The 17,107-nt window shown below is 39.8% G+C and overlaps 1 protein-coding gene across 11 annotated transcripts in view; it reads left to right on the forward strand.

Moving 5' to 3' along the window:
• The window catches only part of TENM3 (teneurin transmembrane protein 3), a 470,445-nt gene that overhangs the window by 424,723 nt on the left and 28,615 nt on the right, over window positions 1-17,107 (forward strand). For 9 of the 11 annotated variants that reach the window (XM_017549242.2, XM_017549269.2, XM_017549251.2 and 6 more), the window contains 3 exons: window positions 1,514-1,746; window positions 3,161-3,315; window positions 4,088-4,962. In XM_017549242.2, the coding sequence (XP_017404731.1) occupies window positions 1,514-1,746; window positions 3,161-3,315; window positions 4,088-4,962 (1,263 nt within the window). The remainder of the gene's footprint in view (window positions 1-1,513; window positions 1,747-3,160; window positions 3,316-4,087; window positions 4,963-17,107) is intronic. The other 2 variants (XM_017549257.2, XM_017549279.2) reach the window with 1 other exon arrangement.

Below are 17,107 nucleotides of genomic sequence, written 5' to 3' on the forward strand. Positions count from 1 at the left end.
CCTCCTGGGTTCAGGCAATTTTCCTGCCTCAGCCTCCTGAGTAGCTGGGATTACAGGCATGCGCCACCATGCCCAGCTGATTTTTTGTATTTTTATTAGAGACGGGGTTTCACTGTGTTGACCAGGATGGTCTTGATCTCTTGACCTCGTGATCCACCCACCTCGGCCTCCCAAAGTGCTGGGATTACAGGCATGTGTTTTACTTTTATATATAAATATAATTTGTTATGCGTCTTCAAATACCTTATGTTCCAAGGGCTGCGGCACAATTTCCAACTCAAAAGACAGAAGTACTAATAATGTCTATTCTCTGGCTTGTTCTTCATGAATATTTCTGTAGTCTAAGAAGGTTGAATTATGACAAAATAAATGAGCAAATCCAGCCTGCACTTACCACTGGATCTGTGTCTAATTGAATGAGACTGTAGAGAAGATGTCCTGATAATTGTGATGATCTAGGCAATTCAGGATGAGTTAAGAATCAAGGTGTGATATACTAAAGGTTCTTAACTCAATCTCAGTTTCTTTGGCTTTGCTATTGTCAAAACTGTAATATTTCAAACCTTTCTGAAACGGGGAAATCTCAATCAATCACACAAGAATGCTGCTGTGCTTCTGCTAAGCTGAGATTCCCCAAAACCAAGCATTTTGAAAATCCCTGGGTACCAGCTGCTGGCTGCAGTCTGTTTCAGTCGTGATAGCCTCACGTTTTCATTCTAGAAAGATTACTGACCGAAAAATTCACCGCTCGTTACACCCACACACCCACCTCTTTAGTGCCTTGGCTTTTCAGAAAGTTAGAAAGCAAACAGTAGCTCACCCTGTCAATTCTCCGTGCTTAAATTAGGTGACCTTGAATCCCAGTCCTATGGCACATGATTCAGAGCTTCACTGCCACCAGTCTGTCAACTAGAAATTTCCAGACTTAACTTTTTTTTTTCTTTTAGTACTTCCATGCTGATCCCTCTTTTCATGTAGGAGAGGCCAGCATCTAACAACCAGCCCTAATTTGCCATGCTAGCCTGCACTGCTGGGAATTTGTCAAGTTCTCATTTCCTGCCATTCTGTGGGGAATATTTCCAGAAGCTAATTCTCTTCTCTAGGGCCACATAGAGTCCCCTACATTTGTTCTTCTGGACAATAGAGTTGCATCCAAAAGTACCGCTTCCATTTGGCAGACATTTTTAAAGCAATTGACATTTGTTGCTTGATGGAGAAATTTCTGTCTTCTAGGAAGGAGATGCTTCAGTACAGGAAATAAGCAAATAAAAGCACCACTTTGGGCATTCTCTTATTACTTCCCCACTAGAATAAAACTGATGACAGTAAAGGCAAAGCTGTGGTCACGTTATTTTAAGTCATTATTAAATAGACAGTACTATTCATGTCTAATCTTTGATCATGGATTCCAGACTAGAATCAGTTTCTCATGATCTGTTTTATTTTGCTTTTAATTTCTCTCTGTGTATTAGGAGTAACTCTCTTTGATGTTTATGTATGATCCTTTTCACAGCAGCAACCCAGCTCATAGATACTACCTTGCGACAGATCCAGTCACAGGAGATTTGTACGTTTCTGACACGAACACCCGCAGAATTTATCGCCCAAAGTCACTTACGGGGGCAAAAGACTTGACTAAAAATGCAGAAGTCGTTGCAGGGACGGGGGAGCAGTGCCTTCCATTTGACGAGGCGAGATGTGGGGATGGAGGGAAGGCTGTGGAAGCAACACTCATGAGTCCCAAAGGTACCGGCAGTTACCCATTTGAGGATTTCTTTTTATTTAAAATAAATAAATAAAAAGGTAGAAAATCCAGTTAGTGCCTAGTCATGTTTAATGCTGAGTCTAACATTTTACCTTTGACTGTGTTCCGAAAAGCTGTTTCACATCTAGGGTTTTTAAAAGCCATTTAGCATGAAACTGCTAGAATCCTAACTTGGTTTTACAGTAAATATTAGGTTCCTGGTATTTTTTATTATCACACCATTTTTCCAGCTCTTCAAAGAATGAAGCAACTACTCTGTATAATTCAGGTCACATCCTGTTAAACTTCAAGGAAGTATCGAAATTCTTTCATTGTCATGGAATTTCTTTGTCATGAATGAGTCCCAGACTTCTTTAAAAACCATCACTAAGCAACCCTGTGAGCCCTCGCCCACTTTGGAGCTGTTAAACTTTTGTTTCTATGCCATGGGAAAAAAAAAAAAGTGCTTGCTGCAAGGAATTTTTGGAGGTAACAAGGGCTAAAAAATTCTACCTGATAAAGGCTTTTAAACCAGGCGGGACTGACTCCTTGCCCATTTATTACGCCACTCAATACAATGTTTTTGGTTCGGGCCTTTATTTCTTTCATCATAGCTACTGACTATTATGTGAACAAGGACTGTAAGAAAGTATCTGTACTGAATTATTCATAACAAAATTTCATTGTAACAGGGTCAACAAAACACTAACCTTTGCTTAGATCTATTTTTGTTAGAAGAATATAGTTACTGTATGTTAGCTGGAACTGAATTTGAAACTGGTTTTAGAATTTATAGACTACAACATTATGTAATCGTTACAATTTATATTTGAAACATAATAGGTATTACCTGTGTGATACATATACTCGCAGAAGAGTCTTACAAATTTGAATTATTTCCTTACTGAATTTTTTTTTTTTGAAGACGGAGTCTTGCTCTGTCGCCCAAGCTGGAATGCAGATGGCACAATCTTGGCTCATTGCAACTTCCGCCTTCTGGGTTCAAGCCATTCTTTTGCCTCAGGCTCCCAAATAGCTGGGACTACAGGTGCATGCTGCCACACCTGGTTAATATTTTTTTATTTTTTAGTAGAGATGGGTTTTCACCATGTTGCCCAGACTATTCTCAAGCTCCTGAGCTCAGGCAGTCCTCCTGCCTCGGCCTCCCAAAGTGCTAGAATTACTGGCGTGAACCACCCTGCCTGGCCTCCTTACCGAATTTTTAATTTATTTGTATTATAAATGCCTGTGTTGGGTTTTTTCTAACGTGTTTGCAGTCTGCAGTCCTACCTATTCTACTACCTGTCACCCATGTTGTCACTAGGGTTAAATAATTGAGTTTAATAATGGGCCTAATAGTGAATCAAAAGTAAGCATTTTTCAAAAGTTGGTAATACTTGCTTCTCTCAAATACAGGAATGGCAATTGATAAGAATGGATTAATCTACTTTGTTGATGGAACCATGATTAGGAAAGTTGACCAAAATGGAATCATATCAACTCTCCTGGGCTCTAACGATTTGACTTCAGCCAGGCCTTTAACTTGTGACACTAGCATGCACATCAGCCAGGTAGTTAAATACTATGCTGACTTGTTTTTCCTCTAGGTGACTTGACTTATGTCAGCACACTATGATGGCACCATATTAAAGCTCGTATGTCATATGTTGCAGTGGCTATGATAGGGCAATTCCATTTACTTGTATCTCAGGAGCTAATAAGAAGTTATTTTCTTCTATAATCCTGCATTTGATGAATTGTGAGATACAGAACAATAATACAGTATGATTATTAGAAATGCCAAGCATTTGTAATAAAATACAAGTAAAGCAGCAGCATGCAGATATTCTAAAAAGAACCAAACAGCTTAAACCTCTAATCTTTTGATTGTCTGAGCTCCTTAAGTAGTAGAGAGAACCCAGTCCCAAGGGACTTATGTTTATAATTAGAAACTCTACTGTTGGCCTGATTGAAAACACAACAGAATACTAATCTATTCGTAACCTAGAAAGCCCCAACATTTGGTGGCGATTGCTGCTATGAGGAACATGTGTGTTCATAGCTCATTGATATCTGTTGACTCACTACTTAGAGGCTTATTTGTTATTTGCTTATAACTAGCAAATCTTTCTGTGAGCTGAATTTTAAAGTGTTATTTCTTATATCTCTTTCCATTCAGTACTTTTTGGTCTATGTTACGGAGGCTATTGGAAAAAAAAAAACTATTTTAAAACAGTTTATCTCAGATTAATGCCAATTTCCCTAAATGGTCTAACTTACTCTTCTAGCAAATAAACTGTAGTGCAGTAACTGACTAACCAGGCCATTTCTTTTTTCATTAAGGTACGTCTGGAATGGCCCACTGACCTAGCCATTAACCCTATGGATAACTCCATTTATGTCCTGGATAATAATGTAGTTTTACAGATCACTGAAAATCGTCAGGTTCGCATTGCTGCGGGACGGCCCATGCACTGTCAGGTTCCTGGAGTGGAATACCCTGTGGGGAAGCACGCAGTGCAGACAACGCTGGAATCGGCAACTGCCATTGCTGTGTCCTACAGCGGGGTCCTGTACATTACTGAAACTGATGAGAAGAAAATTAACCGGATAAGGCAGGTCACAACAGACGGGGAGATCTCCTTAGTGGCCGGAATACCTTCAGAATGTGACTGCAAAAATGATGCCAACTGTGACTGTTACCAGAGTGGAGATGGCTATGCCAAGGATGCCAAACTCAACGCCCCGTCCTCCCTGGCGGCTTCACCAGATGGCACACTGTATATTGCAGATCTGGGAAATATCCGCATCCGGGCCGTGTCAAAGAATAAGCCTTTACTGAACTCCATGAACTTTTATGAAGTTGCGTCTCCAACTGATCAAGAACTCTACATCTTTGACATCAATGGTACCCACCAGTACACTGTCAGTTTAGTCACTGGTGATTACCTGTACAATTTTAGCTACAGCAATGACAATGATATTACTGCCGTGACCGACAGCAATGGCAACACCCTTAGAATTAGGCGGGACCCAAATCGGATGCCAGTTCGAGTGGTGTCCCCCGATAACCAAGTGATATGGTTGACAATAGGAACAAACGGATGTTTAAAAAGCATGACTGCTCAAGGACTGGAATTAGTTTTGTTTACTTACCACGGCAATAGTGGCCTTTTAGCCACTAAAAGCGATGAAACTGGATGGACAACATTTTTTGAGTAAGTATGTGAAAATTCTACTCTGATTATAAAATACTGTGATACAAAAATATAACCAATAATAGCAATATAATCTTAAGGGCTGGAGGATTCCACGTCTTTGAGAGCCTAGAGCTTCTGTAATTTTTGGATCCCAGCTGGGCACGGTGGCTCATTCCTGTAGTCGCAGCTCCTGGGGAGGCTGAGGCGGGAGGATTGCTTGAGCCGAGGAGTTTGCAGCCACAGTGAGCTATGATTGTGCCGCTGCACTCCAGGCCAGGTGACAGAGCCAGAATGTATCTCTAAAGAAAAAAACAATTGGATTCTTCTTTTTGAGAAAGGAGACAAAATTGCAAGATACAAAGTTAGATGCAGGGCCTTGGAAAGGGAAGGGACCTATATAAAGGAGAAGCTCAGAAGCTTAAGTTTCAGTTGGCTTCATGGTAAATTTACCTCTACATAAGGATTAACATATTGCTTCAGACAGACCTAGCATCTTAGCAGCAGACCTTCTGAGAAGCATCCTACGGCTTTGGTTTTGGGCATCAATCTTTGGCTCTAGGTTTGCCCACCTGATAAAGCTGACTGTATCAGGAGCTTGCATTGAAGAAAAGCTTTAAAAACATTTACGGTGAACTTTGCTGTTCACTGTAAACAGAAGGGCTTAAGCTTTTGTAATCAGTTATTGGAGAAGCTACACTGGGCCTCAAAGAACCTTATAACTAAATGCAAGTCAGGAATTGCTGTTTGCCACCTGAAAGCATGTGAAGAGCTGGGAGGCTCATTCAGCCAGGGTGTTCCCATAGTTAATGTGGAGTGTCGGCCCAGGCCATGTGCTGTCTGAACAGTCACATGTTGGGAGTCACTAAGAATGAAAGGAAAATCAGGCATTGTGTATGCTATGGCACATATAAATGTGTTCTCAATTGCCTGTGCACTTGACTCACTTGTCCAAACCATAAGGGGAAATTAGATGGGCAGAATGGCCCGTTGACAAATGCAAAATAGTCTTTGAAATGAATCCTGAGTTCCTAAGTGTGATTTTCACAATGATATGCCGAAGCAAGAGTATTTCCTTCTGCAGGAGCACACCTCTAAAATTATAATAAAAGTCAGTAGAAACAAATGACTCAATATACAAATATTTTCTGTACAACTTTTCTGGAATGTATCTCCTAGTTTAGTTCTCCTAGTTTGAATTGCCTTTCTTTTTTGACAGATTTCCTTTTAATAAAATGAATGTTACCCAGCAGCAAGATTTTGTCAGAGGAACAAACCTTTTCAATTGAATTACATTAAAATTCTGTTCTTAGCATTCCTTTTGCTCATTTTAGTATCGCAATAGGAAAGGAATAAATTGGAAGTTAATGGAAAGCACTTCCTTTGCACTATTTTCAAAGTGATAGCAGGCTAGATTGCCAATGAGGCAAAAAAGAGCACAGGAAAAGTGCCACCGTCAGATGAGAGTGGTCAGGAGAGCTGCTCTGATTATAAGATCTTCAGGAGATGGTGGTGGCATTGGCAGGGTTTCAGTTTAGTTGAAAGCAGGGGAAAAATTGAGAAATAAGTTTTTAGTATAGTGTAGCGCTCACGCCCTGCTCTGTGGGTCATTTTTGAATGTGTCCTTATTTTGTTGCCAGAAGTTCACTGTATGGGTTACTGCTGACACTTGAACTTCCTGCAGCAGATACAGTGGTTTGCTTATGGCCTATGAATGAATTTTAATCAAGTTTGGAAAATTAGAGAAATTTTATTGGTGGAGCTGATATGGGATAGTATAAACCAATTTGGATTTTTTCCTTTTTAAAGAAATGATAGTACAAAAAAAGAAGATATATTTCTCTAGTAACAACTTCCAAGAATTTCAGACTTAGTCAGGAATCTGCATACTGGCTGAAATAGAGGTTGGGTTGGCAAGCCAATCTTGTAAATATCTTGTAAATAGAATGGGAAAACATTAATTTAATTAATGAAAGATTTTAATTAAAATACATCAAAATCATATTTTCACCAATACTAACTCATTACATGTCATATTTAAAGTATGTCCATTAAATCTTATAACTAGATAAATTGCTCCAATGGAAACTAAACTATTCCAAAAAGCATGATTAAAATATCTTACCAAAGTCACCGTCACAATTTTATATATATATAAGAATATCATAGTTTAACAAACCAGTGTTTGAAAATGACTTTTCTAGTAAAATTAACAGAAGTACTCAGTTTAAAAAGCAGCGTTTTATTAATTTTCCTCATAAGATGTCTACAGCAAAGACAACTAAAAAATTTCTAAGAAACCTTTATGCATTTTGCAAAACAATGGTTCAAATGGAGCACTTGACCCAAGGAATTCAGAGTCATCATGTCAGAGTGACAAATGATCATTTTTTTCTTCCCACACATTCTTATAATTTGACTGTGAAAGAGCAAAGGCCTGCCTCTTCTAAGGGTCAGAAACCTTAAAACACATTCAAAAGGAAATGCACAAAAAGAAAAGGGTAGGGGGGGCGGTGTCATTATCAGGCGGCCCCTCCAGAAGCACTGTCTGTGTTCAGACAGAGCAGCATGTATTGTCTGTGTAAGTTTGAGATTGTTAATGGGCAAACTCAGCCCCTGTCACTGCTCATCAGAGCCTTGACAACAGAGTTTCTGCTTCTTGTCTCCTGACCTGGGCATGCGGCGGGATGTGAGCATCCTAATAGAGGCAGCGGGGAGCCTCTGAATCCCTGTCAGAATGCCTTTGTTTTTGTAGTTATTGGTGAACTGGCCAACTCCCAGAATATTAGTATGTATCTAATATTTCCCTTCATTTTTTAGAGTACCATGCGTCTATGTGTCTACTTTAGACCTTACAAAGGGCAGTTGGTAAGTTCACAAAGAAGGGATTTGACAGGTTTGACAATGACCAGAGTGTTACCAAAACATGAGATTGCAAAAGAAACTTGCCATCCCCCACTGAAAAACACCTGTTTTCTATGACTTTCATGACACCAGTCCCTCGAGCTTTGATGACATGCTCTATAATCATCTTCCTTCACAGATACCTTACACAGAAAAGTTAAACTTTTCAGCTCAAACTCGCATTTGTATATGGCCAGTTTTCTAACTAGCCTGGTATCTGAAAAGCCTTGAGATTAAAGCTTTTATAGGATAGAAACAGATGGAAGAAGATCTGGAATCAATAAATTTGCCGACTGATAAAAATACACTTGTCATAGTTCCTTCCAAAGAAATTTTAAAAGAGAATCAGTTCAAATTACTTACCTTACATGTTTTTCTTTTTTTTTTTTTCTTGTACAAACTTTAGTGTACAATTAACATGTCACAGAATTGGTATAAGTAAAAAATGAAATGTGGAAGTATTTCATAAAATACAAATTTTCATTATCTTGTGGCTCCCACCACTCCTGGAGTGTTGCTGTGCATATAGAACTCTCCCAGGACCTATTTGTTGAATGAAGAAATAGAAGACTAAATCAAATATGTAGACAGGTCAGTGTTTATTTGCAGAGAAGAATCTGATAAAACCAAAAGCTGACTTTTGCCAAGGCTCCATCAAAAGAATACCTATAAATGCTCTTTTGCATTCTAAATGGGTTCAAACCTCTGTACCAATAGTGAGTGTTGAAAATATTAACAATACCCATTTTTGTTACTGATTTTTAAAAATATTTACCCACTATTACATGTTTGCTCACTGTATTTTGCTTTGTAAATAAGGACTTCCTCAGTTGATCTTGTTATTCTAATAATGAAACAAACAAACAAACAAAAACTTCATATTGTTATCACTTTTTTCTGAAATGTTGGTGTTGAAGAGTAAAGACAGAAAATTGGCTGGGCGTGGTGGCTCACGCCTTGTAATCCCAACAGTTTGGGAGGCTGAGGCAGGCAGATCACCTGAGGTCAGGAGTTCGAGACCAGCCTGACCAACATAAAGAAAACCTGTCTCTACTAAAAATGCAAAACTAGCCAGGCGTGGTGGCACACGCCTGTGATGCCAGCTACTCTAGAGGCTGAGGCAGGAGAATGGCTGGTACCCTGGAGGTGGAGGTTGTGGTGAGCCGAGATCATACCACTGCACTCCAGCTTGGTCAATAAGAGCAAAACTCTCTCAAAAAAAGAAAAAAGAAAAAAAACTTTTCCCATGCGAATACAGTTAAAGGATATTATTTTATCTGGTATCAGAAAGGATTCTAGGAGAAGAAAGCCTAGGAGAAGAAACCTCCAATGAGGTTTTTATCAATCACCCATAAAGTAGGTAGGGTGATTCTTTAGGGTGCACAGATGGGGTTTCTTTAACATGATAACTGTCATTTTGAAAACTAGAGATATCATCTGCTTCTTGGCAGCAGTTTCTCTCCATGTTACTTGTAATTATTATGTCCTATTGTGATTCTTTAGAGAAGTGGCCAGTATTGTTACACATGCTACTGTGTGGTATAGCGGGAAGACTGCATTGGGTATCAGATGGTTTGTAACTCAGCTTTGAAATCACTGACTTAGACTAATATGCTTCGTGAGCTAATTATTCATCACTGACTGAATAAACCATCTTGGCCCCGACCTTCTCTTCCATTGACTTGCTGGGCTGTAGAAAGGACCCCAACTAGCTAATGGAGTCACCTTGTGTGAAGACACTGTGATAAGCCTAGTTTCTCTCTTCACTTAGTATTAGGGACTGCTCCCTGCTGCTCTCCACACCTCTTAAAAACAATGGCCACACAGATAATTCCTTAGCCAAAGTAATTCCAAGGACGCTAAGAAGATCTCACCTGCAAGCTGAGATCGCACCATTGCACTTCAGCCTAGGTAACAAGAGCAAAACTCCGTCTCAAAAAAAAAAAAAAAAAAAGCTCTCACCTGCTAAATATTTATTATTTTTAAAAGTTTATACCCCAAAAGAAACCATGGTTCTTACACTTGAATGCACAAAAGAAAGGAAATCCAGCGTAGTGAATTGGGGAATAGAATAAGTTATTTAGTAGTAAATGGCATTTCACAGTTCTCTGCTTGCTTACACACATAAAATACAAACCATTTGGGCATATCTAGAGGCTCTTCTGTCTGGTTAAAGGAGACAACATGAAGAAACTATGAATTCTGGCTGATATGTACATGCACACCAGCAGGCTAGTGACATTTTTTTTAACCTTGGGAATTTGAATATTTGGAGCTCTATATTTGTGGAGCTATGTGATCTTTTGTGAGCTATATTCAGATTCACAGAGCAAATAAATGAGTTTCAGCTTTTACACATTGATGTAGGTATATATGAGTCTCTGGCTTCTCATTAGGGTGCTTTATTGTCCTTCATTCAAGCTTTACAATTTCAGAATGAGTTTCTGAAGCACTTCTTTACAAGGAACTTAACTCAGTGCTCATGGCAAACCCACGACTCCCATGGACATCAGTTCTCATGCTCTAGGAGTGCCTCAGAGAAGGAATCTCTGAAGAGGAAAGACCAGCAGTGTAAACAGTGCATGTGTTACACCTAAGCCTATTTCAAGTTCAAAATTGCATACCAAAAGTGCAAATAACGCAGGAAAATATAATGATAATTATTCCAAATTAGAAAAGATATGCCCATTCTTGTTGACACTGAATCCTGTTTAAACAGCCTGACTGCAGTGCCATGCTTTGTTCTTATAGGATTGACCGTTGTAATAGCTTCCAATATTAGAAGAATTGTAGAAGTATCGGCTGGGTGCCGTGGCTCACACCTGTAATTCCAGCACTTTGCCAGGCCAAGGTGGGTGGATCACCTGAGGTCAGGAGTTCAAGACCAGCCTGGCCAACATGGTGAAACCCTGTCTCTACTAGAAATACAAAAGTTAGCTGGGCATGGTGGCGCAGCTACTCAGGAGGCTGAGGCATGAGAATCGCTTCAACCTGGGAGGTAGAGGTTGCAGTGAGCTATCACACCACTGCACTCCAGCGTGGGTGGAAAGAGTGAGACTCCATCTCAAAAAAAAAAAAAAGAAAGAAAGAAAAAGAAGAAGAACTATAGAGGTATCTTCCACAGGACAAAACTGAGAAGATATCCTTTCCTTTGATAGGCATCTGCCATCAAACCCTAAAAACTAAACACCGAAACCATGCATCATGGTTATTTCTGCCAAAACTGCATTAAAAACTAAGCAGCCCACTTTATAAGTATATATACATACACATATATACATATATTTGCACACACACACCCATACACATACACATCTTAAAATGGTGCTCAGCCACCTGCTTTATTTTCCTTGTCCTTTTTCTTTCTTCATGGAAGAAAACTTTTAGAAGATTAAGAATGACTTGTGAGAGATTTTATCAGCAGATCACTTAAAAACATGGGAAAATTCTATTTCTGATAGAATTCTAAATATTTGATTTAATAGAATCAAACAGTAGATTGCTATTTTTGCTCTTTTGTTTAATTGCTTCATAATTTTGCTTTAAATTGTTAACCGAAATGCGTATTTCCAGGGACATCAGTAAAAGAATGCATAGGCAGTTTTCTAAAGTGGCTGCCATACATTTCAAGCATTAACCTGAACACTATAGAGTCAATACTTTTATTAATATTTGATCTATTCCAATTCCCTTCTGCAGTCCAGTTTTTTTAAAAAAAAAATTAGTTCTGCCCAGGTTTCAAAGGAGAAAAGGAAGTGGGGAAATAGTATGTTATTCAGATTACTCAAAAAACTACAAAAAATGAAAACAGATGAGTCAGATTTTCTCAGTTCATCTGCTGTTTCCTTGCAGTGTATTGATAGTTGCAAGGTTGAATTAACTCTTTCAGGGTGTTCCATTTGGCAAATCAATGCTGTGGATGTGCTAACTTGTTCCACAATGGTTCGAGAGTAAATACGGTTTCCACAAGTGTCCTGTTTCCTCTTTAAACTCATTATGCAACTGTCTAGATTAGACACATGATTTTATGCCTTCATATCTGTGTGCATCATCAACTTCTGTTACACTGTGATTATCAGATGATTTACCCCAAGACGAAGCTATGTACACCCACCATTTAAAATGATTGTTTGATCATAAAGCAAGAAATCTACACATGGATGATCAGTGCAAGAGAACTTTTCATTTTTTACAATTGCAGAACTGAAAGTTGACAATTGGGTGTTTTCTAGAGACCTTCCAGCATCTCTGGCTTATTCCTCTGATATCAAAATAAAAGCAATGCCAGCAGCTCTGACTCGTGGCTTCTGTAACTCTGCAGCCTCCTAGGAAAGTCTTCAACACAGAGAAAGCCCCTGGCATAAGTTCCAGGATCCTAGAGTGGTTTCAGAATATCTCGAGGCTCCAAATGCAGAACCAGCATGGACACGGCACTTCTCTCTGGAGCTCTACCCGGTTGTGGAAGGCGGTCTGTGAAGCAGATAGGATGGTTGGGGATATACCATCCACATGCTTCAAGTCACTTAACTCCTCACTTAGCAACACCCCCCCATCACCACTCCCACATCTCCTAAGCACATGTACTGACACACTTTAAAACAGATTTCCTAGACTTCAAGTTCATCCCAAAGTTTGGTGAATCTATGATTCTTCAGGTGAGACCCCCACAACTTCTCAAAAATTATTGATGTTTGTAGCACTTTCTAAAAACTACTTTTTGTTCTCTTTAAGTGTGTTTTAAGAGTGTAGGTCTGATATAAATTAAGATTTTCCCATGACTGGGCTTTTCAGTAAAACTGTATAAAAAGCAAAGGGTGAAAAACTTACAGTGTATTTTAAAGTAGTTAATTGATAAGCATCTAATGAATGTAAGTCAAGCATCAGCTAGAAGAAAGATCTCATTCTGTTTCAAACTCTAGAAAAGAAAAGATGGAAGCAAGTTCTAAGACAGGCAAGCATAAGCCTTGCCCGAAATGAGAAGAAAGTGCTCATTTATAGAGGATGACGTTTTTAAGCTAGGTCAGTTAGCGTTAGAGTAACAAAGAAAGGTTGCAGGAATGTTATCATCTGGAGGAGCAGAATGGCTGGGTATCTAAAAGCATCAGACTATTCCTAGAGAAGCCAAAAAATATTCAGGATGACTAAACCTCAAATCTCTAAACTCTAAAGGAAGGTCAGAATGGGTTTACGCAGTGGTTACTGATAATTTAGAGCTAGTGAGAAAGGTTATGCCCAGCCATTTGTCTTCGTGTTCATATCTGTGTATGCATATCCAATTAAAGATTAGTTCATTTATCCCTTACTAATTTAATAAGGATTTCTAGTTTTTTAACTTAATTTTTAAAGTGTACCCCTTTCTCCTTAACACAGCGATTAACCACAGGCATAGCTAGTCCCCTATGGGACTGGTCCAGGCCACACCAGCCTCTGAGAGGCAGTGTTTCCAAAAGCAACTATACCAGCTCAAAGAAAGTGCAAGTCTTTTCCATGCTACATTGCAAAGGCTAACAGGTTGGCAAATTGTTACATTATTTCAAAACTCTTAGGCTTTGATAAGGTGGGAAGTTTTCTGTGCTTTTTGATCATCAAGCTTTTCCTATTTATCTCCTAATTTCCGGGCATTCATTTATTCACTCATGCACTCATTCATTCAATAAGAATTTATTATGTGCCAGGTACTGGCCTTAGGTGCTGGAGAACGCAGAGCTAAATGACACATTCCCTGCTTTCTAGGAGCTCAGAGTCCACTGGGAGAGAAAGACAAGTAAACAATGATAAGAATGAAAAGTGCTACGGTGGTTGTTGGATAGACCGTGGAGGTACAGGGGAGTATCAGCTAAATCCGATTGAGAATTGGGACAGGGATGAGGCAAGAAAAACTTCCCAAGGAAGGTAATTTTTAAGATCAGTGTTGGAAGTTGTAAATAAAGGCTACCCAGAAGAGAGAGAAAGAGACTTCTAGGCCAAAGGAAAGCTTTTTCCCAGGAGCAGAACGTGGCAGGTTTTGGAAAGGACATACAGCTCTGAGTGACAGGAGCATTGAATGTGTGCGGGGAGGAGGGAGTGACAGCAGGGAGGGAGATGGTGGCTCCGCACAAGTAGAGCCTGCACCTCGAGGGAGGAAGAACTGGATTCCAGTGATCTTCCCTCCAGGGTAGGCGGGTCTCTATTCAAGGATTATGACAGGGACAGCAACATAGCCAGTCTGGTGACAATGTAAGGACAGATTTAAGGTAGAAAAGTAAGGAAAGTTAGTAGGCAGTAGCGGTAGGTCAGTCATTAGGAAATGAATTTCTGTCTGAATGTTAAGAAGTAAGGGCAAAAGAGGATCAAGCATGAGTTTCTGTTTTCCCAACTTAGGTGACTAGTGGATACGGAGATACAGGGAAGAATTGTAGGTTGATGGACAAAAGATGCCTTCAGATTTGTAAATTATGACTTTGAGAGTACCATGGCACAGTCTAGCTTGTGATGAAAAAATGTCTGATTGGAACTTAGGAGAGGACAGTTCCAAAATGGACATGTGAGGGCTATTGAGAGAGCCGAAGCTCTGAGTGTGAATCAGATCATATTGGAAAGGAATGTAGAAGATCTGGTTACAAGTGGATAAAAAGGTGCGAATATGCGACTTTACAGACTGGAGTTTCCTGCGGCTTCATAATAAAAGACAACAGCTGTGTTAATACTTAAGGATCCCCTTTCTGCTACTGGGTGCTCTATCCCTGATTCTTTGAAATCTTTAAATCTGTATCTTCTCTTGTATTTTCCAACACTTTCTGTATTTGATCTTCTTTCTTTGTTCCCTTTTGCTCCTTAACTGCCCAAATTTGGACATTCCTCTGCCTCCCCTTCCTTCTCGCACTTTGCACGATGTTCATTTTCTCTCTTAAAGCTGTGAGTAGATAACGTTCGTCTCCGTATTCTGTCATCTAGCCTCCGATTCTGTCTACTACTGCTATTGTTTTTCCTTCCTCTTCCTCTTTCCTCACCTCCATTTTCCAAGTCATTGACACACATGAGATGAGACTAAAAACCTGGGTTCCAGTCCTGATTGTGTCACCTACTCCTAACTGTGTGAAAGTGAGAGCGCCTCTCCGGGTTTTCTTACCCTAACCTGTAATATGAAAGCCTCCTTAGTAATTAAAAATCGCTTCGTATTCAAAAGAAAATGTGTAATTCAACCATTTCTTTCCAACTTCTCATAGGCCCCTGTCAAGGTTTATTCCAAAAGAAACAACACTTAACAAAAGTAACCAAGTTCCCTCTGCTAAAACAGCTATGCATATTGTATTTTGTCAAACCTAGTATCTTAAGTGTTATGTTGGTGGTAGAAATAGCAATTTATAGTAATAAATAGAATTTTCTCTTTCCAAATGGGCCACCTACTTTTTAAAAATCTTTCCCACTTACTAGAAGCCTCTCACAGCCCTGCCTGTCCTTGCTCACTGCCAGGGTGTAGATCTGTGCACAGCTGAACAAGCACCAGGATACAAGGAGAACAAAAGAGAAGGAGGAGTTTGTCCTCTGAGCACTTCCAGATCCGTGGAATAAATCCAGGAGGATGAGGGCACGCACAGTTCTGCTTTACAGATTCTCTGGAGCAAAAATTTTCCTTGCCATCAGCTGTCTAGCAGGTCTCTGTTTCAAGACCAGATGGCTAAACAAATAAGCCGCATCCCATCCAGGTCAGCCTTCCTCACTCAATAAACAATTTAAAAAAGAAAACAAACAAACAAAAAGACTGGCTTAAATATGATTCTTCTCTTAATGATGGCTAACCCAGAATCTTTCGAATCCCTAAGGGAACTAATTCTGGAATGCCCTGACTTGCATGCCTTTGTTTCAAGGCCTGTGAATGTCAGAGCTGGATATTATCACTTTGTCAGTTCTCCGTGATGTGGTAATGTCTATGAAAGGAAAGAGGCATTGGGTCACTATTTTTGAATTTGATCCTGAAGAAAATGTCATTTCTGTGACCATCTATCACTATGCTCAGTGTTCAAAAGGTCTGGACCAGAGAGGAGTGGGGAAGGCTCTGCCCTTGTCTACGTGCCTCTGAACTCATGTTGTCTGGGGTGTTTGAAAAAAAAAGGAATAACAGCTTGACTGCAGACGGCTATCCTTTCTGGTTTTATGGAGCAAGGCACGGGTCAGAATTTGCCCCATCAGCAAGACCTCCTAATTAAATGCAGCAGCAACAGAGAAATTCACATTGGGGTTACCCACCCCCACCCCATACAATGCTCACCCCTTTCTGATCAAGATCCCCTTAGCACTGAGACCAGACTCACGTAAAATAATACTTTCTTTTGTCTTTCTTCTTTTGCGTTTTCCCTGTCATTTTTGATAATATGTGGGAGGCAGTCAATGGAGTATCAGCTGGTGTCATGATGTGGGAATAGGCTGACTGCTGTACTTCCCTTGGTAATGGAAGCATTTTCTATCCAGAACCTGATTTTTGAGGATTTCTTACTACCTTGCTACAAATTATGCTATGTCAATGAGATAATTGTTAAAATACATAAACCGCAGGGTCCTTCCCAGAAGACTTAAATGTAAACTCTTTGGATGTTGCTGTTACAAGTCACATTATTGCCATTAAGATTCTGCATCAGCCCACCATTCCACGTTCCACGTTCGCTGTTTGTGCACGTGTCCCTCCTCAGGAATGAGGATTAAGGAGTGATTTATGTCTATGTATTTAGTCATGACAGGGTTAGTAATTTTGTTCCACTTTACCTCAACAACAGATAAGAGGCTGTTACAAATTAGCATTGTGGGAAAAGCATCTTGGTCACTGAAGACAAGATAGAGAGGATTTTTGTTGTTGTTGTTGGCTGTTAAACTATGGAAGGAAATTTGAGCCTAAACTATGTTAGATGGAAGAAAAGATTGTCCCTCTGTATAATGTGTGTGTGTGTGTGTGTGTGTGTGTGTGTGTGTGTGTGTGTGTATTATATAAACGTGTATATACTGTCTATGCTATATGTACACATCACACACATATACATTAGAGAGAGCGAGCGAATGAGGAAGAAAGATGGGTTGATTAAGTCTTTCATGGGAGTTCTTACTGGGATTCAAGTCTGAAAGCAAACCCATGCACCCCGCTAAGCAGCTCTCAGTGCAGGCTAGTTCTGGGATGGCCCTGGGGAGGATGCCGAGGAAGGGCCACTCATAAGGAAACTCGAACATTTATCCCATCTGGAAGCCTTCAGAATGAAGGCTAGCTTCTGCTGCTGTCTTGCCTGCTCAGAACAGG

Source organism: Cebus imitator, unplaced genomic scaffold, assembly GCF_001604975.1.
Source record: "Cebus imitator isolate Cc_AM_T3 unplaced genomic scaffold, Cebus_imitator-1.0 Scaffold11, whole genome shotgun sequence".
NCBI classification, from domain to species: domain Eukaryota; kingdom Metazoa; phylum Chordata; class Mammalia; order Primates; family Cebidae; genus Cebus; species Cebus imitator.